The sequence below is a fragment of the Lutjanus erythropterus genome, chromosome 2 (genome assembly GCF_056507025.1).
Source record: "Lutjanus erythropterus isolate fLutEry1 chromosome 2, fLutEry1.hap2, whole genome shotgun sequence".
In the NCBI taxonomy this organism is placed as follows: Eukaryota; Metazoa; Chordata; class Actinopteri; order Lutjaniformes; family Lutjanidae; genus Lutjanus; species Lutjanus erythropterus.
The window spans coordinates 22,830,376-22,858,059 of NC_139318.1; the positions used below are offsets into that span (position 1 = coordinate 22,830,376).

Sequence of the window (27,684 nt, forward strand, 5' to 3'; positions counted from 1 at the left end):
CACTATCCAAAAAGACTGAGCTTGGAAAAGCAATAGTGACGTCCAAGAGCCTGAGAACAAGGACTCACTGTCAGTGAGGATGACGGGACACTTCCCAGAAAGTGACAATCCTGTAGACACAGAGCTTAGGTATCCTTCTTACCAACGCCACATGAAGAACGCATTGAAAACTTTCTCACCTGTGGTACCTACGCTCCGTGACTGACTGACTTACTGACTGGTTGTGCCAAAGGTTTGGCAGCTGGCTTTGGGGTGTTTTTATTGGTTTGCGTTATGGTTTTGCTACCCTACCCAGAATCCTTTGTGTCATTTGTGTGAGTAATCACATCTGTGGAGGAGGAAGTTTTGGTTCCATCCATCTGGCGTCTGGGAGCAGCCTTGTTTTTTTGTCCTCTGCTGTCTGTCACTCTCTGATTTCTTCGACTAAAGGAGAGGTTTGTGTCCAGTGCACGCTGATGAATACGACTGAAGTGATTGCATCTTTACAAGCTGCCTAAAAGAGAAGTTGAATGAACCAAAGTGCATGTTTATTTTCCTCATCAAAAGAGAAGAAAAGAGAAAAAAAAACAAGCACATTGCAGGAGAATTAATGAGAGTTTGATGATAAATGAGGAGTCAGAGCATGAGAGGAAAACTGAGTGACACCTAGTGTGAGACAAAGTGAGACAAGGTGGAGCGCCAAGGTTTAAAAATCCTGTTTTTATCCTCTCCTGTTTGGAGAGTTCCAGTTTGTTACTCATGCCTGAAGGGACAATGCTGTTCTTTTATACCATGGCCTTTAGATGGCGCCCTTGTATTACTCTATTGTTTCCTAAGAGATCATTTGTTGTGAGCTAAGAGGTGCCAGAGATTTATCTAATGATTTCCTTTTTTAAATCTCAAGAGGAATATTTTAAATCTATTTTTTGTGATGTTTCTGTCTGTTACAGATTTTTCTTTTTGTTCACCAATACACGGTTGATGTTAGCTCTGTGATCAGGGGTCAAAATCACACTTAATCAGTGACAGTATTATGAAAGGGTTTTGTGTAGTTGTGTGTTCACAGATTTGTCCCAATTTAGGATTTGTAACTGTCAACAGATCTTAATAGATGAGCTAATATGATGAGTTTTTTTCAAACAGTGATATTTATTGTGGTACCACTTAACTTTAACTTGCCTGCTTCACCCCAAAACCCAAAACACTGGTGTGAGATGTCTGAACACAACATTATAAACATTTTTTTTTTATTTATTTCAAATGTTGACATATTAAAATGTCTGTGGAAACAGCTGTCTTTCATTCCCAAAAAGAAATTCTTACATGTTGGGGATTGGGGGTCACGGGTTCAGTCTGCATTATAGTCAGGTGTCCTTCAAGGCATTTCTGTCCAGCTCCAAGAGTCATTGCTCCTCTGTTGGCCCTTTTCCATACACAGAGCTGGCCTGGCTCAACTCGGTTTGACTTGGCCCGTCAGCCCAGCACAGCAGGGGTTTGCATTTCCATCACAACAGGGCTACCTGCTTGACGGTGTGTCTTTAACCTGAGCTTGAGGAGGCTCAAGTAGAGCTCCAGTAAAGCAGTAGATAAACCATTTATATACATCTCTGGGATAAACAATAGAAGTCCCATGTTGTTTCAGTATTTAGACACTTTTATTATGAAGCAGCACAAACAGGAAATCTTTTCATTTGGGGGGTTTCATCAGCATTTACTATCACTTTATTATCACTTATTATAAGTGATGGATATAATGTTTTACAAGTTCAGCATTCACAATGGAGTACAGTTGATAATTTCCTTATACATTGCTGCTTTACTTAAAGTTTACTGAGATTATTGATGTTTATAAACTGTTATTCCATTTAAGAAACTTATAATCTATAATTGGCTAAAGTCATGGTAGTTATAATGTGCTGTGTGACAGACTCAGATTCTTCATCAAACACTGTTGTCACTTTGGCATGGAGGTATAAAGCATAATGAATGCTTAACTTATAACAAGTCCACCACTTATGATACTGTATAAACCTTGCTATAAGTTGTCATGCATGATTTTAAACATTTATAGAGTTTCTCAAGCATTATAAATGCATTATAATGTGTTATAAATGTACTTATAACACATTATAAACTTAATCTTAATAGAGAGTATTGCCAATATTTTTCTAGGAGTGAGGAAGCAAAAGATACAAATGACAGCAACTAGCGTCTCAAATTGTTTCTGTTAACTGTTAAATGGTAAAAACAAGGCTGAGCAGTTCTGTTTATTTTGTATCCTGACACTGTTACATGACAACATCAGTGTCTTTAGGACCCTTCAGAATGAAGCACCAGTGAGCTAATACTCTGGATGACAAAAGTTTGTTGTCACAAGCTTCTATTAGTCAGAAATTAATGTGAATACTGACATTTGCCTGAAAGCCTCTCACCTCATCAGGGAGGTGAAGGGTCAAAAATGCCATGGTCAAATGCAGGTTATTTTTGCTGACAGCTGACAGCTGTAACCACTGAACCACTGTGATGCTCTTTGATATATTGTATAATAGGAATATAAAGAACACATTAAGGATATTAAAGGAATATTTCCAAACTTTTCTGACAGGGGTGGCCCAAGTGGGGCACTGACTTATGCAGGGGTGGCATGCAGCATGCGCGTATTAATGTACTATTTCTCATATCAACTTTAATTACTACTACTGCTGTGTAAAATTCTGTTAAAAATTTGTATTACAAAGCTAAATAGTCCAGCTAATCACAGCACAACAGAGTGAAACAATGCAAATGCAAATATAAAGCTTCCATACTTTATTCTTTAAGTCCTCAAAAGCAAAGTGTCCCTCCTTTGTATCTCTTTCCTCAGGCTGTGAGACTCCAAAATTCATCCTCCACACTTCATCGTGAAAAAATATTCTATTTTTATGATTTGTTATTTAAATATTTTTTTACTTTATTAAGATGGCTAAATTCATCACTTACAAACTTAAAAGAAGGCTACATACAAATGAAAACAATGCATCAAACAGCTGGTTGAAACTAACGTCTCGCCTCTCACTGGACAGATAACAAGTCACACTTGAAGAGAATGGGGTGGCACTTGGGGTGGCTAATTAGATTTCAGGGGTAACCAGTTCCCCCCATAGCCCCCTCTACGAAAACATCCCTAGAATATTATAAGTTAAAAGTGTGGAATTACAGCTAATTTACAAGGTTTGCACAGATGGCAACACGTTTAGGAGAGCAGATAGAGTCCACTGAAGCACAGTGTAAATGAAGAATAACCCACTGGGACACGATGTGTTAGACAGTCAGACAGCAGATAGCACAAACAAGCCTGTTTGAGTCCAGACCTTCGAGTCCGCCCACTCCTCCAAGTCCACTGATGCTCTGTGGAAACAGGGTGTAACAAGATGTCAGTTCAGTCTGCTATCAAACAAGCACCCATGATGCTCTCTGTGTTGAAGGGAGTTGAAGGGGTCTTTCACCTGGAGAGCTGAAGTGCTGCAGGGCTTTTAAAAAAACATGTTTGTAGTGATGTAGGACAGCAGTCATGTGTAAGAACTGCTGCTTTGTTCAAGCAGGACAAGTGGTTGCTTCTCCCTAATTTAAAAATATAAAACAAAAGTGCTGCACCTCCACCATCCTGTCTGCTAACTGCACTGTTCAACTACAACTCACCATTTCATTAAATCTGTCTAATGATATAAATATCGATAAATATAAAATCTGAAATGAATAAATTAAGGATTTTCAAATTGACAATGCAATCTTTGACACAGACATGAGTGTCTTCAAAGTCTCCACTAGAGGGCGCTGTATACCAACGGGACATCTGTTCTGAACTTCCTCTAATGTGAAGACCTGATTGAATGCAATTTTCAATACATCTTTTTAAAATAATCTTGGGGGAAAAATGTGACCAAGCCAGTCAGAAGTGTTTGTCTGCAAATAACAAACACATGTTAGAATAGAAAATCTCCTGAATGAAGGCAATATAGGCAAAGAATTACCCCGTATATTATAATTAGGTGGGTGGGTACTAATGACCCAGATTATGATAAGAACATGGGACATTAGGACAGAAGATCTACAGGCTTAAATCTTCTCACTGAAGCATGATGGATGGTGGTTTAAGGAAAAATCAACTTTTTGATTGAGGTTTACTGCAGTTACTTGTGAAATTGTTCCATGCTAAAAATGAAACTGCGTCACTGTAGAATTCATATCCTCCAAAGTACATGTTTTCACATTTCTATTTATATTCACAGTACAACAGGAACACGGATGGGTTACTGAGTGGGCCGACTAGACAGAAACCCAGGGGCCCAAAGAGTCTGAGGGCCCCTGAATTACTGTAACCTGTTGTTTCCTACTGTAAAGTCAATTGATTGACTACAAAAACAAAATGACAGAAAATGATGAAAGAGAGATGTTAAACTACCACAAAGGCACACAAAATGACCTCGAAGAGACACATAATAACCTCAGACCATCACCAAAAACGGCTACGCAGAGACACAAAATAACCATTAAGACACAAAAAAATGACCTCAAAGAAATGTAAAATGATCACAGAAATTCAAAACAACCACAACAAGACACAGAATCATCTCAAAGACACTCAAACAACCAAAAGGAAACAGAAAATGACTACAGAGACTGATGACTACAAAAAGACGCAAAACTACTACAAAATGACGCACAGCGGCCACAATGAGCCACAAAATGAGCACAAAGACAAAATTGATACAAAGAGATCCAAACGACCACAGACGCAACATTTGTACATTCAAAACAATTACAAATGATAATCATTTGTTTGTGGTAGTTTTGTGCTTCTTTCCGTCTAAATGTTTTGCACCTATGTAGGAGGGTGGGGGACCTTTGACATGCCCGAGCCCAGGGGCCTGTTGTTTCATGTGTACATAACTGGGAAACAAGAGGAAATACTTTATGTTGCAGTTCTGGATTTTTTAGAGGATTTTTTTTGGTAAAATGATGACAAATATGTGACACCATTTCTCTTTATTTCTGTGTGTGTCAGGACACCAGAGTTTTATTGATATGATTCCACATGAGATTATTTACATTCAGTATGACAGTGACAGATGAGCACCTCTGTTTTATCTTTGTTCCCTTTTTCCTCTTTCTGCTTGATTAGGATGCATGCTTTGTGTGAGTTTGTAAATGTGTTGAGTTCAGATAACACTCTAACAATGGTAGGGTTAAAATAGCCCAGCAGAGGGAAAACACAGCTATTTGCAAAGGTGCATGAGACGCACAGACAAACACAGATCCAACAGTGAATCTACAGTCACTCAGTGATTTCAAGGATGCAGTTATTTGAGGACACAGAGTGTGACGGCGTAAAGGGATTTAAAGTCCGAGTTCTCAGGGGGAAGTGGAATTGGTCCCTTATGAAAATATGATGCATTACAAAAATATCCATCAAGGAATTTTCACTGGAAAAAGTAAGAAATGTATACATATACAATATGATGATCAGTGTCCATGTTGCTTCAAAACCATATCATCTCCATCATCTCATGTTGTCACCATCTGTGGACATGTGGGTATATGTAGAGTACACACACACACACACACACACACACACACACACGTGGACACAATCAAACCAATATGACACGACCAAATCCAGATTAGCCTCAGCTGGAGTCATATTTGAAGGAAATTTAGGACGATATGTGAAGATGGAAACACTGAGACCTTGATGACTTCTGTTCAGGAGTGAAACAAATGGTGCTGACAGAGCACTGTGACTCAGTCGAAACACTCCTCCTCCAGAGGGGTAAAGTGAGTTCATTTGTCCTCGCAGGTCGTTACTGCTCGCTCTCTGTCAGCTGAGCCAGGTTGTTTAGTCGTTGTGCTGAACTCCCATCATCATTTATTGTCATCACCTGGACATTGGCAGTCACACCCTGAGAGGAAAGAAGAGACCAATTAAATGTAATTTGTACTCATGTGGTTTAAATCTACAACCTCAAAAAGTAAAAAGAAAGATACTTTACGTTACCAGAGTTACAAAAACATTAAAGTTGTTTGAAGAGTTACAGTTTCCTCATTTTTTAAAGATTATTTTTGGGGATTTTAGCCTTTATTTTATTAGAGACAGCTGAAGATATGACAGGAAAGGGGGTAGAGAGAGAGGGAATAACACACAGCAAATGGGCCACGGGCAGAAGTTGAACTGGTGGCCGCTGCAGGGGAGTAACAGCCTCACTTCATGGGGCGTACACTCTACCAACTGAGATATCATTTTAAAAGACATTTCAATTTTTTTTATCAGGACTCAGAACTGTTCCTCATGTATTCAAATGCAAAAAAAAGAGTGAAAATGAGGAAATACAGGCAGAGGGCGGGGTCTCTGCAGATGCAGCCACCACCATTTCTTGTGGGTCATAAGTGATAATTGAAAGGGATTAGCATCCAACATCATATGAGTTGTCTTTTGGGCTAAATGTGGTTGACCTGTCATAGCCTTTATTTAGCCCAATAAACATTTAAAATTGGGATGTGTTTAATTCATCTGTTTTGGACCACATTTAGCCCTAATAAAGCTGTGAAAATTAGATCCCATTACAGCAAGTGGAGAACTATATCTTTCCATTACTACTTTTATCGTGCCGAGCTGTGCCTGAGATGGCTCTACCCTGGAGCGGGGCCAAAGTGAGCCCGACTTGCCTCCAAGCGAGATGCCGTCACATCTCGCCGACTGCGGCCAAACCATGTCGAGCCTCCTTTTCTCCCCCGAACAAGTGAGTGCTGTGATACTATGTGTGCAGGAGAGCAGAGAGAAAGACGTTTTTAAAAGTCTTTTTATGTTCAGCTTTCTCATACTTTAGCTTTGAACTGAATCTTTATGTTTAGAAATGTAGTTTCTCTCCTCTGTCGTTGTTTGTACTGTCAGGTATCTGCTTGATTACACACAGTTGATGTCAGTCGCTCCGTGTTCGCTCACAATTGCCTCGGTAAATCATTGTGTGTGTGTGTGCATGAAGCACAGGGCAACACAGTACAATGTCACCCTCCCCTGGATTTGCAAAAGTGTTTTCTCTGATAGAGACATGTCTGACTCACTAAGAGGACAGTGGCCTGTACCAGACTCACTGGCGCAGAGTGAGAATCAGTATCATGTGGATGCTTTTTATGTATGCATGGGATACCCTTAAACAGACAGGACAAACTAAACAATGCTAGGACAGCTACCAATAAAAATACAAAGAAACTGTGAATAAATATTACAATTGAAAAAAATAAGAATGGGTTTTCAAATAACGAAGGGGTTTCACCAGCAATACATAGTATGAGGTCACTCTCCAAGGACTTCTTCCTCCAAACAAGAGGTCACTGTTATGTAGCACCTAAATAATATCAGATGATCACATCAACAATTTACAGGTTATCAATAAAGTTTACATATGGTGTTCATATTTTGTCATATTGTTCAGCTTTTCTTTCATTTTGTAATATAAATAATCAAGGGGGATATAAATGACATCTCTGTGTCCCCACATCACCCCCACTTGATTGTACATTTACAGGAATAAGATTATGAAGCTGTTGCATAAAAATTTCATCAGAAAAAATGTTGATCAGACACAGATGTTAACTATTGTAAGTCCCCACCAGGGATAGGCACCATAGAAAAAGGGTTTTAGGAACAGGGGAAGCCTGTCTGAACTCCTGCACCTACAGCAGGATGGAAACACTGCTGATCCAAAAACACAAAGAGGGAGAACAAGAGGACGAGAGCGACTGTGTGGAATTGAGCCAGATAAGCATGTCTAATAAGAGCACTGTGATCAAACCATTTCCTCTGCTACGTGGAAGTCTGAGTGAATGAGATAAAACAGCAGGTCAGTGGGTTTTCCATAGACTGGGTGACTGAATGACACTGGAAACTGATTAGGTCACCCAGGTTTTTAAATTCATACAGAAACAACAACAGGATATTTGACTAAAGCAAGCAGAGAGTCATTTCCCCTCATCATCAGTGATCAAGTCAACATTTGGCCTCAGGTTGCTGACAGAGAGACACCGGCTCCACCATCTGATCGACCCAGTTCAAAAACCACTTAATTTATTTGGACTGTACAAAATAAACACTTCACATGGGTAGAATTAATTGTACAGACAGAGGTGAAAAGTGTTGAAAGTTATTAGAATTTTGTATTTTTTATTATTTTTTGTTTTTGGTTCAGTTCTGTTTTCAGTTTCCACAGTGAGTTTGCTCATTTCAGTTTGGTTTTTATTGTTAAAAAATGTTTAGTTTCAGTTTAACCAACTCCTTTCACCTTTGTAAATTCATGCCGTGTGCAGCACAAATTAGATCATAGTTGCTCACAGAATGATGGGAAAAGGCCAATTATTGCCTGACCTCTGTATTAAAACAACAACAATTTGTTTTGCTGCCTCCAGAATTCTGTGGCCTGTAGTGTTATCAATAACAACAGGTGTCGCCATATAAATCACGAATGAAACTGTAAGGATTACAACTTAGTATTAATTAATTATTGTGACACCAGGATGAAAAACAGACTGTCACTACATTTTCTGGTAGAAAGTTTTAGTATGTGTGTGCACTGCCGTACCTGTAACCACACCAAACAGTGATGTCACAGTGCACTTGTACATCACTGCAGCAGGTGAGAAGTTAAACTATTAGAAGATTCTTAGCTGCTATTAAATCCTTCTTTAAATGTGTTTTATGACCCATATTTCTAACTTACTTCTACAGTAAAGATTTGTTGATGTGCTCACTGGGAATGACAATTGTAAGATTTAATTGATACCAATGACCTTATCAGTTACGCTGTTTTGGTTTTCATTGTCAAAGTAGAAAAAAAGGCAACCATGTGACTCAGTTGTGCAAAATCTCCACCTGTTTAATTTTGAACTGTTTAGCCTGAGACTTAACTGCAGCAACAGTCTGTCTGTCATCTAAATGGATTAAATAAGAGAATATTTGTACAGCACTCATTTTCATCTAAGTCTTCTCAGTCAAGGAAAAATCAGCGAAGCCAGCCTTAATTATTATAACAGAATATTTTACTCTCAGTAAGGGACATGCTGCTCAGATGGGAAGCAGTGACAATTGTGTGTAGAATGACAAACACATTTTAAGCCCATGTTGTGTAGAAAGATGTTTTAACATTTTGCTGCAGTTTCAATCCTTATCTGAAATTGTTTTACAGACATTACAACTAGCTTGTCATCTTTCTTCATGAAATGCGGCCACACTTTGGACTATTTCTTCTTCTCTGCCACTCCTTCTTGTTGCAAGCTTCCAGCAATGTAGATGTGAGAGTTTCTTGACTTAATTTTGCAAAGGCTGATTCTCAATGGTTGCAGCACTTGATTGCCATCCAAACTGCTCACAGTATTGAAAAGTCATAACAAAATCATCTGAATACACTTTTCACTGCTGTGTAAAGTAAGAGTGATGTACCTGCATGCTGTGCTGGTGGTAGGGTGGGAGGCCATTGGATGTGCACAAACTGAGCTGCTGGTGGGAGGAGAGTTGAGGGTGAGCTGCTCCAGGTGTCGCGACACAGGGATTAGAAACCTTGAGAGCGAGAGAGAAATCAAAGACAGACAATGTCGGACAAATAGAAATGTATGAATGTGCGTAAATATGTGAGGATGTGTTGCTGTTCACTCACCACCTTGCAGGCGGGGCAGTGTTGTGGTGGGTGCAGAGAGGGCAGGGAGGTGTTGTAAGTCAGCCGGCAGCCCTGCTGACGTCGGTCCATGGATGCAGAGGAGTGAGGCCGCAGGTCAGACGCTGACGCATTTGGGGACTTCACGTTCCTGCCCAGGCTGTTTGACTTGCTTTCTCTGCGTTGGTACTCGATTGGAGACTGCAGGGCTGCGGTGGATGGGAGGAGACATCACATTACTCAAATGCACTTAAGTTTGTTTTATTGAGGAAACAGTAAGCTCTGGTACCATTAAGGAAGTTCCTCTGAGTCTCTAAGATCTGGACCACGTCATCGAGCCAAGCTTGCTTAATTTCCGGAGATGATGCCTGCATGATGAAGCGCGTCACGCTGCCGTCAGTCCCGCGAGAGGTCAGGACCAGGCAGCATGGATCTTCCTCAGAGTGCTCCTCCACACCCAAACAGCTGACCTGAAGCACACAGGGGACTTGTTAAAAAATCACTAAACTTCCGATGTTTCAAAGATGTCCTCAGACACAGCGTTACATGTACCTTGATGCTGTTTTTAAATGTGTACCCTGGCAAAGAGAAGCCTTTCTTCTTATCAATTGGCTCGCTGAACATGACCAGCTGCTCAAACAGGAAGACCCGCCTCTCTTTGGCTCGGGACAGGACACCGCTTTCCTGCTCGCTGACAGAGAAAGTATCCTGTTGGAGCAGCTTCCCCTGAGCTGTGATTTTCCCCTGAAACAGAATATAAACATTGTCATAGGCTGTAATTAACACTCGACATGTGTTTCATCCGTGATGATCAATATCTCACCTCAAAACCTTGGAGCCGGCCCACATTCATCATATCGTTACAGCGTTTTGGCACAAAACACATCACCTCCACCGCTTTCTAATGGAAGAGATTGGATGGGTGAGAATTAGTGAGTGAAAACTACAATTTGCAATATAAAGAATATCACTTTATACATTCAGTTGCCACTATTAGGTGCACCTTGCTAAAACTAATGAAGTGTAATATGACAGTCCTGCAGTGAATCCTCCCTTCATGAAGGTTATAATGTTCAGTTTGTGTTTGAAATGTTTATGAAGGTGTTTTACAGAGAGCTGTTTCTGTTTTTTAGCCAAATAACATTGTTATATGTGGGCTGGACAAAACACTAGAAACACTTGCTTGTAATAAACTGGAAACTAAGTGTATATGCATTCATATTCTGCTCGTACCCGCAGCTCCTCAACATCCCTTCCTGCTTTGCTGTAGTACTTCAGGAAATCCTGGGGGTTCAAATCAGAGAGAGGTTTATTTAGGTTTTAATCAAAGCACACTGCTTTCTTTAGGTACAAAAACTAAGTACTTTAATATAGTGGCTACATGATTAAAAATGAGACAAATGTTTGTTGACTACACACCAGTCTTCCTCAGGGGTTCTGGGAAGACCTTCAGAAGCAGTTTGCCTTTTCAGTTCCTTTCTTGCAGACACTGGGTCTCATGCATGGATGTTTTGGTTTTTTTTCTCTTATATTTGTTCTTGCACAAAGCAGTAAGAGGAAAATAAGAAAATCTTATATGAGATTCGTGAAACCTGTGCTAACAGCCAATGTCTTTTTATCCACATCCAGTATGCTGATGAATTGCATTTGATCTTAACTTGGTACATGTACCAAGAAATTTGCAATCAGCAAAGGCCCAATAAATCAGTATAAGGGCAGCAGGTATAAGTTCCATGTGCAAACCACAAAGCAATGAGCCACTGACATTTGGCAGGTAACAATAGAGAAAAGACAGAAAAAGGAAAAGAAATGCCATCTAAGAGCAGCAAAAAGAAAACAAAATCACCACAAAATGGATAAGCACATTGGAGCATCATTGGAGAGGTTTTTTCTGTGGGTGGTGCAGTCAGGTGCAGCCCAGTTGTTCCCTCATTTACTTATGCACACATGAGTACAGTGGATTCAGGTTGGGGTCTGCTAAGCACGGCTACTTCATTTAATTTGATTTATTAGGATCCTGTTAGCTGTAGTAGGAGCAACAGCTATTCTTCCAGGGGTCCACACTAATCATAGTGTGGTATGTAAACTGTACAGTGATGACTGTTGTGTTAATTGTTTGCAATCTACAATTAAATCTGTGCATACGAACAATTCATGCATGAAGCCCAATGGTCACATTTTTAATGGTGTAATTCAAATAATGTAAAATGTAACAGTGTTGCATGCAGATGTACAACCAAGTTAAACAGGAAACCTTTAGCAGTAGCTGATATTTCATGATCCTCTGAACAGGTTTGATGAGCAGATCGTTGAGCTGCAGCCGGTGACCCAACTGCTGCCTGAGATCCTGCCAGAAGGCAAAAATAACGGAGAAACAAAATGTTTCTGAGTAAAAAGAAAAAGTCTCTAGACAGCTCCAGTAAAATTAACTGTTCTATAAAAGTTTACTCACCTCAAAATATGTCTCAATGTACTCAGAGACAATATGCTCTGATTTGGGTTTGTTCTGACAGTAAACCACGTACATGTGAAGCCGTCGCTCCTGGAAATGTAAGAGATTGAGAGATTATTCCAAATAATCTATGTGTTAGGAGGAAGAATTAAGCTTCTCCTCCGACTCTCACTTTCCTCTCTGTTTTGTTGTATTCCCATTCCCCTAAAGAGTTTTTTGAGTTTTGTTAAATCAGTGCAGGATCTTTCCCTCATTAAATCGTTCCAGTGGGTGAGGAAGAATGGTTTAATTTGCCGTATCTTAATTAGGCACGCCACACTACACTGAGTGAAGTAGATAGAGAAGCTGTGCTGGAAAAGTTTCACCAAATCTAAATATTTTTGCCATGGAGTTTATTTTTCTGCTTTAACAAGACTAGAAGCGGACCCTGATGTGTACAAAAGTGTTTTTTTTTCTTTTGTTTGTACTTCTTTTGGATCAATTCATAGAGCTCTGTTTGTGGGCTCTGTTTAGAATGCATTTACAGTGATACTGATTTTTTAGGTGGGGCTTTTTAAAGTGGCTAAAATACTAATTTGTTGTCGACCCTGTTCACAGCAGTTCATTGCTTACTTTCAATGCTGGTACTCTATGCTTCTACAAACTGGAGCCGCTATCTACTGTAGATAATACACTCACTATGGATAAGTACCTCATACAACCCCACATTAAATAGCATGAACTATTCCTTTAGATACTTCACCTTTCAGTGTAAAACCACACATTATGTATGAAATACTTGAAGGTGGAAGTGAACATGTTTTGTAGAACTATGAGATCTGCGATTCCAGCACATTTTCACACACAGCGTGGTCTCTGCGGAGCATCTTTAACACTTCGAGAGCTCTTTAGCCAAACCAGAATGATTACAAGAGAGTTAATTCTGCAGCTGCACCTGCAGACAGCTGATCTACAAGATGAAGACACATCTGGATGGCAGGGGGCCAAGGCTTTACGCACAGTCAGAGGTTTGCCCTGTGAGACCTTTAACCAAACTGAAAACATGCACAGAAACCTCTCATCCACACTTTGTTACTCAGTGATTGCTAGACTCACATGTTTGATGAAGAGCTGGGCCAGGCTGTCTGGATCACCCACACATTTCTCCAGCTCTCCCAGGAAATAACTGTGTGACACGAAGTGGAGAAGGTCAGGAGCAGTCATACAGCCAAACACACAGAGAGGAAGGAAACAAACAGGCACAGGGGACATGACACAAGCTGAACCACCATGAAACACGAGTACAGAAAAAATAAGTATACGGTGTAAGAGAGCTCAGATTCAGAGGAACTGAGAAGGGAAAAAGACAGAGGAGATGTCTCTGACTCACTCCTTATGCCAGTCATAGATCTGGTGGATGTTTCCAAACACAATCCTGTCCTTCCCTTTCATGTCCTCAGGAACTCCCTGATTGGCCATCGTGGCCATGTAGCCCTACACACACACACACACACACACACACACACACACACACACACACACACACACACACACACACACACACACACACACATATGCCATTAATCACATCAGAGGAGGTTGCCAGATGGAAAATAAAAACGTCTCTTTCAGTTTAAGACATGAATGTTGCAGAACGCTGTTGATGAAGGAATCTCAGTTATGTCTTGTATAAATGTCATGAGCAGATTAGTTAAAGGCTGTGAGAGAGACACACCTGCACGATGAGTCCAAGATCTTCCACATACAGCCTCTCTGTCTCTATCAGCTCTGTCAGCACATATCTGAGTGAGAGATTTTGAAATGATCATTTATGTCTTGGGAAAATAAAATTTACAAGAAAGTTTCATTTCATAAATGTTCAAGAAAGTTCAACATTCTGGGAAAAAAGCTTAAGTGCCTTCTTGCTCACATGTCTGTGTGGCAAATATGAAGCTATAATTAGGAGACAGTTAGCTTAGCTTAGCACTAGCCTGGCTCCAAAGGTTATAAAAAATTGCCTACCAGCAGCTCTAAAGCTCATTAATAATACATTACATTTCATTTATTTAATCCACACAAAAAAAAACAAATATAAAAAGGATAATTTACTTGGTGCAGTGGTAACATCAGAGTGGCAAAAAGACTTCAGTAAATCACCTTCCAGCCACTTGACCCCTTGTAAAAACACAACTTGTCATTTTTAGCCTCAGTTTTTATACAAATTAGTTGATTAAATATCCCGTGTTTACCACTGTGACCTGACTGAATGCAACATGGGTGAGCATCAGTGACAAAATGCAGTGTTTCCTATGTGAATGTCCTAACTGGCCACGTAGCACGTCGAGCTGAACTGTTGTCCGACGTCCTGTTTTTATTTTTTCCTGTCAGTCACATTAAAAACACTACAAAATGGTTGATTCATTAAGTTAAAATTAGGAGTTATCTATACAATACTTCCTCATCTAACTGTACAAACCTACTTGCCCTTTTACTTGCGTGGTTAGATCTCCAGTTTGATCATGAGCACACAGCTAATAGGTACATGCAAGGTGGGAATTTAATTTAATTCACCATTCATTATCATCATTATTTTGTGTCTACTAGCCACTTTCGTATTGTACTTGCATTTTCAGGACCTAATTTCCTACCATTTAATAACTATAATATATAGTAATATAACTATATGTGAACAGAGAGTGTCTGATATCGTACTATGTGCTGCAATAGTTGGACACTTGCATTCAGTTAGAACATTGTGTCAGAGTAGAAGTGCGATGATTAATCGATAAATTAATCAAAAGGAAAAAAAATGCTGGTACCAGCTTTTTAAATGTGAGGATTTGCTGCTTTCTTTGTCACTGATGACAGTAAATTAAGAGTCTTTGGGTTTTGGACTGTAGGTGGATCTTGCAAACTTGCAAATAAGCATATTTCACAAAATGCCATTGCACTCCTTTGTAATGTAGAGGTGAAGACCTACATGCTCTTCTCTAAGGCAACGTTTCTCTCCTCTTCAGTGTCCACTGTAGCAGACCACTGACTGCCTGAGTCATCAGTCACAGTGCAGCCGTCGTCCCCCTGCAGAGTGTTGATGCTGGACCTCTGACTCTAAAACACACAAACAGGGCAGCACAGCTTTTGGTAAGCATCTCTGTTACAGATTACATAAGAGGAGACAGACAGTAAATCATCCTGTTCTGTGACACAGTGAAACTCAGTGGAAAGCACATTTACTCAAGTACTTTCCTGAAATATCACTTTGAAGTATTTAATTTGAGCATTTCCTTTACCCTGATAAATTTAAGTGATAGCTGCAGTTACTAGTTACTTGTCAAATTAAGATTTTACATAATAAACACATGAGAAGACTATAAAATAAAGCATTACTGAGATTAAGTGGATACTGTGACTTACTTCGTCAGTATATTGTGTTTATGCTCAAAATCACAAAGAACACAATCATACACTGTACATGTAATTTTGCATTTTTGCATAGAACAAATCACACTGCTTCAAATGTCAAATAGCACTTAGAGTATCAAGAACTAGGAGTGCAGTACACACAAAATAAAAAAAATAAAATAAAATGCAGGAGGGAATTAAAGAAAAAAAAACAGCCAAACAGATAAACAGATAAAAAAAAGTAATGGGCTAAGATGGAATCAAAGGTAAAAGGAAAGTGTTTTCAGTGTACAGAGAGTCTTCAGTTTTTCAAAGTATTATATGATATCATCTCAAGTAGATTTGAATTTCTCAACATGTCCCTACAGCAAAAAACTTTCCCCAGTTTTGTAAAGAACACCAGATCCCTCAGCCACATAGAAGAACTTGGCTTTGACTCTTTTTAGATGTTTATGAGTTGTTGGATCAGGACGTGCTGTACCAACGAGAGATTTGCCCTCTAAACTTGTCAGGTGGTTTATTTTGAGCCAAAAGTATCCATTATTTACAAACAAGCAAAGTCCAAAATATGAATCCAAATATACGCAGTGAAAATTTCTTCTTCTTTCCTCTCCCATTAAAATTGCAGCAGAACAACTCAAGATGTAGAGCAGGCTGTCCACTAATCACAGGGTCGATGTCTAAGGAGAGTTGACACTGAACCCCAAATTGCTCACAATGGCAGACATTAAGAAAAACTATATAGAGATAGAGAATCTTCTCACTGATGGTCTCATTAACTTACGCAGGTTATGTACAGATATCAGTATTAATTTAGGACTGTTTCATAACCTGTTGTAGTAATTTAAAGTAAAGGCTCTGAGTACTCCTTCCTAATGTTGTGGTGCAGGCAGGGTGATGTTAGACCACTGGACTACTACATACTCATCATTAAATCATTAAGCTTCATGTACAGCATGTCCTGACCCAGTGAGCCAGAACACATCTGTAAAAAAATACAAAGACGAGAGGGTCCTAATCCTGGGGAACACATCAGCGGGGCAATTTTACCAATCCCTTTTGGGGAGTCATGCCAGCCCCAAATCCTAAGAAACCTGAGAGTAATAATGACTTTTTAATGTCTCTCCTTAATGTTGAGGACACCAGTGGGCAGAGGTATTTGGAAAAGTAGAATCAGGCCTGTCAGATGAAGGTGAATAATGAGCGACGTTCGTACAGCTTGTCAAATCATATAATAAAGGTCAGGGTAACTCATGGTATGGAGAGATGTTATATAACATGTATCAGTCTTCACCGAAAAGCTGTTTAATCTCATGTGAATTTGACCGTAAATCTCTTGACATACTGTGAGTCCACCACATATCGTTCTCAGCCTCACTGCACTACATCATAATCCTTATGTGGAGTCAGTTTGTAGGTCAAATATGCACTTTCTGTTTATTTTATTTTTTTTGCTCTCTTTGAGTTGACTGTTCAAACTCCATCCTCACTCTGGTTTTGATCCATCAGTCCACAGCGATTAAAACTACAGAGCTTAGTTTATTTGTTGCTCCAAATGTTTCCTCCTTTATTACAATAATTTCTCATTAGCTTGGAGTCCTTTAACTCCTCTGAAATCCATGACAAGGCTGAAGGAATAGTTCAACATTAGCCAGCATTTAGTTAGCTTAGCTTAGCATAAAGACTGGAAACGGGGAAACAGCTAGCCTGGCTCTATCCAAACATAACAAAATCCACCTATCAACACCTCTAAAACACGTTACATCTTGTTTGTTTAATCCGTACAAAGACTGACATGTCCATATGTATTTTACAGAGGGTTAGGGTCGATTAATGTGCTGAGGACTCCAAGAAATCACTGCTCCCAGCCAAGAAATAGTCTGTGACGTGATGTGGTGTTACACACTTTGGTTTTTGTACTGGTTAAACAAACAAGATATAACATATACATTACATGTTATTATTGAGTGTCAGTGGTTCTGGTAGACAGCTTTTTCCCTCTGTCAAAGTGTAAAAACAACAATTTGTGGTTTTCTGGAAAGTTATAGAATAAACATAGTAGTAAACATAGTGTGTAAACCATTTGTAGCTTTATATTTACCATACAGATCTGAGAATGACATCAAACTTGCCATCTACTGTAACTCTCAGCAAGAAAGCATTTCAACATAATTCCCAAAATGTCAAACTATTCCTTTAAAGACATGATGAAAGCCTTCTATTTACCCTGACTCAGGCAGGACAAAGAGAGACAGTTGAGGAGCCAAAATACATATAAAGCTGCCTATTGAATAACAATATTGTCCCACGTGAGGACCATTAGAATAACTGAAAGTGAGGACAGTCATTTATCAAGTAGAACAATGTTCCTTATTATGGTGAAAAGTTATTTTTCAACTCTTTGTTCTTCTTATCTCTTGTGTAAAGCTTGTGTGTAACTCAATACTGAAGGCAAAATGTTCAACATCCACAGGCCTGTTTCTCACCTCTTCTTCTAACTGTGGCGACAGTTTATATTTTTATGATTGGAGCTATTGGCTGTCTGATTTACGGGGTGGCGTGACTCAGGTCTATGAGTGCTGTGACAAAGAGGGAGAGGAATAAACAGGTGGAAGTGATTGCCCAAGTGAAAGGAGCTACTATAAAGTTTTGTCCGTGTTTTTTATGTCTAAATGACCTCCTAACCAGGAGCTGAACCAGACATAAAGGAGACCGAGAGCGACAGGTTCATGCTGTACACTCGCTCCTTTACCAGTCCATCAGCCAACACCAGTATTTATGTTCACATACGGCTGGCCTCCCTGGAGTTCCTCCAGACTAATTAGCTCTTTATTGCTTAGCCCACTTGGGCGTTGTGACAGTACACTCCTCACCCCCAACCCTGACCCTGTTTCAGCCTGTTACAGACTGTTTGGCGAGTTGATTATTTCCAGATGTTGCCTAGAAAAGCCCACAGGATTGATTCCACTACACAAGACCTTTCAAAGAGTACTCACTACACTGTGGGGTTACCAGAGAGTACTTGTATGTGCTTTTGTGTGTGTTCCTGTGTGAGCACACACACAAAATATGCAGCAAAATGTGCAAATCTGAGCTATTCATTCAGCACAATTGGTGGAAGTCAAGTGATGTGTGCAAATACAACTGAACAGGATGTAGAGGGACGTGTGCATGTTTATAATTCATCGTTTCAGTATGAGCTGTCTGGACATTTAAGTGTTTCAATAATTTATACATTATTTATAGTCTACTCATGCATTAACTAAGAGTTTGATGATGAGACACTCAATGAAACCTTTAAATAACTGTGAGGGGAGGGGAAAAAATTGTGGTCAGAGCCTTTTTGACTTGTTCAGTTTGCATTATTCATGGTTCATTTCTGTTTTTTCTGAACTACTTTGCTTGGTAAACTACTCTGATCATATTTTCTCATCCAAAAAAATTACATATTACTCAATGTGTCATTTTATATCACTGCAATAATAACTTGTGTGTGCTGTTATGTTTCCCAACTTTTTTGGCTCTGCAAACTTTCTAATGTTCTTGTGGACCAGATGAGCAGAGTGACGGCTGCACTATGAGAGGATTCTTTGTTGGGTGCCTCCAATACTTTTTTCTTTGTTTGCTTTCAGAAAAATTATGACAAATATTTGTTCATGTGATTCAGTTTTGTAGTTCTTTAGGTTTCATTTTCTAATTTCATTTCTAATATATCTTTCAGAGTTTTATATTATTTCAGACATTTAATGATTGTGTTAACAATAAGAGACAATGATAAAAATAAGTACAGGAAATATCAATCCAATCAGTTTTCGTGAGCCTTTAGTTCAACTATAGAGTGTATTTGGTGCTCTAAGTGAAATAAGCTGTGAATTTTGAAGGGACCTTAGTGTTAATTACGATTGCAGTTTTTCTGCTGAGAGACAAAGTTTTGAATAGAGTAGAACAGAACAGAACAGAACAAAGTAGAATAGAATAGAATAGAATAGAATAGAATAGAATAGAATAGAATAGAATAAAATAAAATAGAATACAGAGACATTACCAGACTCTGTGTGTCTCTGCCTTGCAGGAGGTCAGATAACTGGCTCTGATTGGACAGCTGTGTCGGTGCAGGAGCTGCTGGACTCATCAGACCGTCTTTCCACACCTATAAAACACAAACACAACAAACATTAGAAACAACAGTATAGAGTGTGTTTATAGATGCAGGAGGAATAAATGACACGTGTCTGTCTGCCTGTGTTTGAGTCTCACCGTGTCTCCAGAGGGGAGGATGGTGTGGTTGTCGTGCGGTTCCAGAGGCCTCGGCTGAGTTTCACTGTGAGAACAGAGCGATGGCGGCTGCCTCCTGTCTGACCTGCACATCTGCTTCTCGACTTTTCCCGCTCCTCCTCTGCCATCAGAGCTCAGCTTGCGGACAGGATTGGTGAGCCATTTCTTGAGGGCGCTGACAGGGTGCCGTGATCCTCCAGACGAGGAGTGCGAGCAGGGGCTGGAGCTGCCTGAGGCCTGGTGGGGCACAGAGCCCACCGACGGGGGGACACTGCCGTCACTGCCCGCCACAGAGTACGAATCTGCTGCTAAGAGAGACAGAAAGAGGGAAAAGGATTGGGTTAAAGTACAGGAGCTAATTGCAGGGTACATCCTTTCAGGTCAGATGCTGCAGACAGATTTCTGCACAAAAATGTTGTTCAATTTCCTGTGTTAAGCCCGAACTGTAACTTTAGGAGCTGCAGCTACTGTACCAACCTACCGGTCCTAAATCATTAAAAACACAAAAACAGATCTGTTCTCACGAGGAGGGACTCCCTGTGAGAACTAATGTGAATGGAAATTATATACCGCAGCTTGACAGCATGCATTTGTTACACATTGTCTAAAAAACAAAATTTACTTAAAGCAGCAAACAAGGAACTTTCATATTTTGTTGAACCTGGAGGCCCCTGAGTTTTCATAATAACACAACATATAAGGTCAAAAATAAAATTATCTGATGAAAAATCTCCTCCTGCTTGGTCTTAAATGGCTAATGTACTACTCACTGTAACTTTGACTGGGAAATTGTAAAGAAAGACTCTTCCAGTCTGCATACACTATGATATATTTTCAAGGAGAATCCGACCCAAACAAACAGCTGGTCTTCTCACTGATGGTCTCGTTTGCTTACGTAGGTATTATTTTATTATGCATCATGAACCTCATGTTGTATAGATCAGGTGGACGCACAAACACAGCAAAACTCTGGACAGAAATACAAGGTACCAACATAAAATTTCCTCTCAACAATAAGACAAATACTGAAATCAAAAGGCCCAAATTGAAATGCTGTTATCTGAAGGAACAGTATAAGATTCAAAGTTTAAAGGAACATTATGTAGCATTCTACTATAAAATAACAGCTTTAAAATCACTTTGACGCCACACTGGCTTCTAATAGGGTAATTGTCCAACTGGGTTTTAGTTATTGGCAAGAGCATCATAAAATAAAAAGCCAAACTGGCCCGCTTACTGTTGGACAAGTAAATAATAGTAGCTGGCTTCATATGGCTTGTGTTGTTGTATTTGCTTGATGTTTGGATGTGTTAGCAAAGCTGCTGCCTCACCAGTTTTTGATTATAAGTAATACAGTTGTCCACGTGTATAAGAGAATTACACTCTGAAAAAGAGGGCTTCAAAATGTAAAAAATAGCAGATCAAAATGTTTGCTTTAACAACAGTAATTGCACAAATTCATGTGACTTACTCACATTCATCTTAATATTTGGCTATGTGAAAAGCACTGGCTGCATCTAGTAGCTGGTGGAATCGTGCAACACTTGATTCTTTCCTTGGTCAGAAGGAATACACAGTGAACCAGAGACTGAACTCGATAAATGGTCTTTATTTAAGTATGCGGTAGCTGAATCCAATGTGCACAGTTGGCTAGGTTCTGGTACTTTCTTGTGAAAAATAAAATATTTTATCTTACTTTGGTCCATTTAGTAAAGAATCTTAATGCTTCCTCTATCACTAAATAACAGTCTGTAAGATTTAATGGCATCTAGTGGTGAGCGGGTCGATTCCAAACACCCTGGTGCATTTTCTGATTCTAAGCATGTAGGAGAACCCATGGTGGCTGCGAAACTCACACAAAAGGTGAAAGACCCTATCTAGAGCTAATGTTTTGTTTATCTGTTCTGGGCTACTGAGGAAACATGGCGGTGCAACAAGAGGACTCACGCCCTCTGTAGATATAAACGCCTCATTCTGAGGTAACAAAAACACAAGGATTCTTATTTTCAGGTAAAAACACACTAATGAAAAATACTTATGAATATTATATTCCACTTCTGCCATATTCTGCCAATAAACCCACATAAATCTCAGACACTGGACCTTTAAGCAGAAGAAGCATTGTCAAAATATCAAAAAGTCCAGTTGTTTGTATATCATTTTATTAATTTTTGATGCATTACTTTGCAACAATAATTTAATTGTTGTAGCTCTTCAGGCTGGAGGTATTTTTAAACTTAGTGATAATGATATAATAGCAATTACTAAAATGATTGCTGCATGGTTTGCTGTAAATTGCATATGCTACATGCTTATTAATGGACTTTAAAGTCAAATGTAAATAGTCAAGTGTAACTACCTCATAATTGTACTTAAGTAAACATACTTGAGTAAATGTGCTTTCTCATCATGCATATACTGTAGGTATCTGAATAAAATCTGCACTGGAACATAATGACATATGGTTAAGACACTCTAAATTACGCTGTTAAAAACTTTATATGTACTGTGGTAACACAAACCCTCATTTATCTCAGCTCCAGCTGGGAGTCTTGTTTTACTTAAGCACTGACTTTTAAAATGTAATTTAGTCACTGAATGAACCATTTAAAGGATACAAACTGGAGTAATTTTTTTTTTGCCCGTCCTCAGCGGATTATGTGACCTAAAGTCAGTCATAACTGAACCCATCATGTCTGCACTGATCTGCCCTCATTCAATCTGCAACCCTCTGCAGGCTGGACCAACACTGAGCTGACACCCTTTTACACCACAGCTGGATTCTGTTTCCAGCTTTAAGTCTCTTGACTATGGAAACTGGTACCTAATCCTCAACCACACTGTTTTAATCAAGCACCCTAACATTAACATTTCACTCCATTCTGCTGATCGAAGCAAAGTGGAATCTTTCAGGAGCCCCATTTTGTCGTTTTGGACTCTTCCCAGAAGCCACTATTCCCTGTCAGCACATTTATGTAAGCTGTAATCATAATAACAAGCTTTCAAGAAGGCAGTGGAAATCTGGGTCAGCCATTTGCCAAATCTGCCTGATACTGCCATTAAACAAGACACCATATTGACAGTAAAACACTAAATAATGTGTTTTTCTTTCTGCTCCATTTCAGTTCTCATTTTCCTTCATGGGAAACTGCAAAATCTACAAATCAACAAAAAATACACAAATATTAAGTACTCTGTTAACGTCATTGGGGATTATGTCATTCAAAGACATGCATTGTGTATTTATCATGTTAATGTGGTGATAACTTCAGCCGACTGTCAGACAAAAGTTACAAAAACATCCAGACATGTAAAGTAGGCTGGATTCAAATAAGACTGTAATTAAACTAATTCATCGCCCGCCTCTTCACTCATGCAGCGAACAACACGAACTCATCTCTATAATGGAATGATTAAGAGGGAAGGGAGGAGGGTTGGAGTGTGTGCGTGTGTGTGTGTGTGTGTGTGTGTGTGTGTGTGTGTGTGTGTGTGTGTGTGTGTGTGTGTGTCTGTGTCTGTGTGTGTTCATGTGTGTAAGCGAGAAAGAGAAAGAGTGTTTGTGTGTGGTTCTTGGCGGAGGTTTGAATCAGTGGACTGTAGGGACAGTTTGCTTCTCTTCAAAATAAATCAAATATTATCAACCGGTTGAAGAAGGAAGGAGAAAGAAAAATCAATCCAGATCATTGTGGAATTTAAAAGATTAAAAAAAATAAATTACTGATAAAAACGACGGAGAGACAGAAGAAGTAGAAGGTTACGGCTGCTTTGCATTGTTGGGAAACATGAGTCTGCAGCCATGCTAGCAGCACTGTGAGGCTCACTACTACCAGTGCTACAAGCTAAAAGCTAAAAGCTAACATTAGCATGCTAACATACTCACAATGAAAACACTGATGGGCTGATGTTTAGCAGGTATAATGTTTAGCATGTTCATCTTAGTTTAGCATGTTAGCATGCTCACGTTTTAGTGCGAATTAGCACTAAACACAAAGTCAGACATAAATTCAGCTGCCTCAACTCCACTCATGCTCCACCTCTGCCAGTTTTTGGATTAGCTGGGAGTCAGGCACTGGTAAGATGGCGACTACCAGAACCAACACACTGAGCTTCGAAAATGGCTCTTCAGAAAGCTATGAGTAACATCATTGAGGCTCTATCTTCTATTTATTATACAGTAGGGATGCATAATAAATCATAATTGCAACAAAACTGCAATACGGCCAAGTGCAATATCCAAATCACAGTTCTTTGAAAAAGGAATAATGTATAAGAAAACAGCATTGTAAGGTACCATAGTGCTGTATAGATGACCTGGCCCAAAAATCTTGTTCTTCAGATGAAAGAAAACATGTTTGTTTGGTACAGACCTCAATAAGTGTTGCATCATTGATTTTAACTGTTTTTTTTTAGTGAACATGAAAATTGTAATGCAAAACTGATCATTTCCACTAATCGTATTGCATAGTGCAATTCCAATTTCACTCAAAATAATCCTTTTTTTTACCAAAACATGCAGCCCTATTATACAGTCTATGATCCTGATGACTGAACCACCTCAACTGGCTCCTTTCGACACGCAAGAGCTTTACTCGAAGCTTTCTCAAGACGTTAGCGTTTCTTACCCTATCTCTAAGGGTGACCTCAGCCCCCCTATCGTCTGATGACGCCAACAGAACCACATCATCTGCAAAATGGAGAGAATCGATTGTGAGGTCCCCAAACTGGACACTCTCCTCCCCCTGACTGTGCTTTGAGATCCTTTTTATTGAGAAAAGGTCCAGCATTGTTTTAAAAATGGGAACCACCATTCTGCAGGCACTATCCCCCAACATCCACGCGACACTGGCAACATCATCCCTAAAATTAACTACAAAATGTCACAGCAGCTTTATCTAAATTTACCATCTGACTATATCATCAACGATGTTACTCAAATAAGAACCAAACAGAGCAAATTCAACAGAATCATTCGGCGCAAACATCTACTGATGCTCACATACACACGTACAGTTAACGTTTCACCCTGAGCAGAGACAGCCATCTGGTCTCCTTGTTTTTCATCTACCAAGGTCAGGTCATACAGGGCCACTAAATACCACCTAACCATCTGTTGAGATGATAGAAAAAGTGCACCTTCCTGCAGGTTTTTCTACAAATACATTAACTTTTTCTATGAACTTACGTTTAATGGTGCGTAATGGTCATTGTGACGTGCGAACCACCGCTGAGCTGAGTGGCTCAGCTTGTCATGTTTGTTTGAGACACTTATGTAATGTGTCATTTTCCCACAGAGCAACAGCTGGGCCACCATCCGGTCTGCAGGGAGTGTCAACAGTGCCTGCAAGCATGCACGCTGTGAATGTATCCTCACAAGCAGGACTTACCGACATCCAAATTAAATTAAACATTTTCTTCATGTGGCTATGAAAAATAGTAAAAACAGAATGTTAAATATGAACTTCAATTTTAAGAAAATTAATTTTCTATGACCATTTTCATGCGTCACTGAGACAGATTTGTGTAACATGTCAGTGATGGAGGTGGTTTTATGTGCAACGCAATTACTGCATACAGACTGATGGATGGATTAAGGTTGGGCGGAGTTAGATTCTTTCTGCAAACCCATTAGCTCAGACAACACACCTGCCCAGATGGAAAGAGATGGCAATAAACTGGACCAAAACATTAGTGAAGGGTAAGGCTCTGCAACAGTAATTCTGTCCGCACTCAGGCTCTGGCATCTCTGACACCGTCAGCAAACTGTACCATGCTGTGACTAAACAGACTAACAGTTTGGATTGTAGATTGTGTGGGTAGTTGTTGGAGTATTTTTAAGTCACTACAGTTGAAATCACATCCACTGGTGATCACAAAGCTACACGGCATAGTCAACTACATACCTGTGGAGCCCATCACAGTCAGCAGTTATTTAGCCACGAAGAGGAACGTCACCTGTCTTAACTTTGTTTATACATTTTATTCTGTAATTTGCTACTTTCCACTTTAAAGAAATACACTTCCTCGTAAGTCCCCTATGCAATTAATATAATGACAAATGTAAATGCTGTGAATGACAGTGTGCAGGAGTTCACTTATGACACACCTTTGTCACATCTGTACTTGACATGCAGGTATAGAGAGATGCATTTTTCCATCTGTTCCTGCTAAAACAAACCAGTTCAAGCTCTGTCGTCTCAGCCTTCTAAAGTTGTCAAAACCCCATCCAGCAAAGTCATTCTTTCTAAAATGCAAATTCATATGTTCTTCTTCTCTCTGAGTAGCTATGATTAATTTTCACCAGAGTATAATTTTAAATTTCAATTCCTTTGTCACTAAACTGGCAGCTTCCCATGTGGAAAAGATATAGTTTACTAAATGTTTATATCTTTTTATCTAAAACTTGTAAGTAATATATATGTCAGTCAAACCAGACACAACATCTTCAGCAAATTGTTTAAATATGAAAATGATATATTTGGGAAGTTATAAGCACTATATAAGATAGTCAATCCACTTACAACATCCTTAGTAGATATGTGTGATATCAAATGTTAATAAGTTGGGCCACCAACAGGGAAACCGAAATCTTTCAATTATTGTATGAAAACCTTGACATGCAATATGTCAAATATATGACACTAAAAAAGATATACAGTACTGTGCAAAAGTTTTAAGCTGGTGTGTAGAAATGTCTAAAAAAAAAAGAAAAAAGGGCTCCCAGACCTTTACTTGGAATATTTTATATTTAATTGCAAATAAATGACAGTGCATGGGAGCCCTCTCTTCTTTTGCAGATACTGAGGCAAGTATAAATAAAGTATATATGATTCTTATTATTATGTTGTACGCGATTGAAGTCTTACAGACATACAATAAGACAGGCCATGGGGAATTCTTACAGGTTTTTCCTATTTCTTTTCCATATGTGTTGTCTGCTTGAATAAACTGAGTCTGTCTTTAACAGTCAATATGATGTGATGAGATATGGATATAGATATGGTTAGTATCATCTCTGAAACACAGTGTGCAGATGCAATGGGAGGAATGCCACTTTTGGATGAAAACCTAAACATTTAGTTATGGTTTCACAGCATTGTTAACAGCAAGGTGGCATATTTACAGTTACACTATAAAATCTATAGGTGAAAGTAAACCTATTTCAATGATTAACTCATACTACATAAGAAGAACAGTTGCCTATTTGTATTTATACTTACGTTGCTGTGATTTGTTAGAGACAGTGCTGTTTTCATGACCTACTTTACATCATGGAAGTCTCTCTGTCTCTCTTAAAGCAGATGGTTGGAGATAGTTAACTACATCTTCCCTCACTAAACCCCATACATGGTCATGGTCAGCAACAGCAGGAATTATTGAGATGCTGCTGAAGCGCTGCTTCAAACAGCATGATGACACTTCACCGAGTGTAAGCATGACTAAAGCTTTACACATGTTACGTGTCAGGCCTTTATTTGCCTGTATATGGGAACTGATTACTGCTGGTGCTTCATAATCTCTGCATGCTGATGGATGAAATCATCACTACTGCAATCAAACATAGTCATTAAAAAAAAAAGCTAAAAATGGCTTGCTTCACTTCCTGTTGGAAAACTGCCAAGACAAATACTCCACGCCGCTATCAACATCAAAACTACAAATCAGCCACTTTCATGTTGTCAGCATCCACTCAGTCCTCTTCTAGGTTCATGCACAGTTTATTAATCTGAGAGCGGGACAGACTGATAGAATTAAAAACGCACACACCCACGTACATGTGTCATCGTCTTTGCTCCACATTAAACTAATGAGTGGTTTCAAACATGAGACCGTAGGAATTTTAGGGGCTGGTGTTTTTTCATGAAGCCAGCGTATTTTTTTTTTAAAGTGTTTCCAATGGAAACGCTGCATATTTACAAT

The 27,684-nt window shown here is 39.3% G+C and overlaps 1 protein-coding gene across 2 annotated transcripts in view; it reads right to left on the reverse strand.

Annotated features, from left to right (window-relative positions):
* Positions 1–4,997: 4,997 nt before the first annotated feature.
* The window catches only part of arhgef25b (Rho guanine nucleotide exchange factor (GEF) 25b), a 34,474-nt gene continuing 11,787 nt past the window's right edge, over positions 4,998–27,684 (reverse strand). The window contains exons 3-17 of one of the 2 annotated variants that reach the window (XM_084733168.1): positions 19,750–20,075; positions 19,538–19,642; positions 15,071–15,198; positions 13,826–13,892; positions 13,481–13,584; positions 13,207–13,276; positions 12,112–12,201; positions 11,914–12,006; positions 10,893–10,943; positions 10,483–10,560; positions 10,212–10,403; positions 9,949–10,129; positions 9,663–9,868; positions 9,449–9,565; positions 4,998–5,918 (exon numbers count right to left, since the gene is read on the reverse strand). In XM_084733168.1, coding sequence (XP_084589294.1) covers positions 5,820–5,918; positions 9,449–9,565; positions 9,663–9,868; positions 9,949–10,129; positions 10,212–10,403; positions 10,483–10,560; positions 10,893–10,943; positions 11,914–12,006; positions 12,112–12,201; positions 13,207–13,276; positions 13,481–13,584; positions 13,826–13,892; positions 15,071–15,198; positions 19,538–19,642; positions 19,750–20,075 — 1,907 coding nt within the window. In that variant the 3' untranslated portion in view covers positions 4,998–5,819. The remainder of the gene's footprint in view (positions 5,919–9,448; positions 9,566–9,662; positions 9,869–9,948; positions 10,130–10,211; positions 10,404–10,482; positions 10,561–10,892; positions 10,944–11,913; positions 12,007–12,111; positions 12,202–13,206; positions 13,277–13,480; positions 13,585–13,825; positions 13,893–15,070; positions 15,199–19,537; positions 19,643–19,749; positions 20,076–27,684) is intronic. The other variant, XM_084733160.1, reaches the window with a different exon arrangement.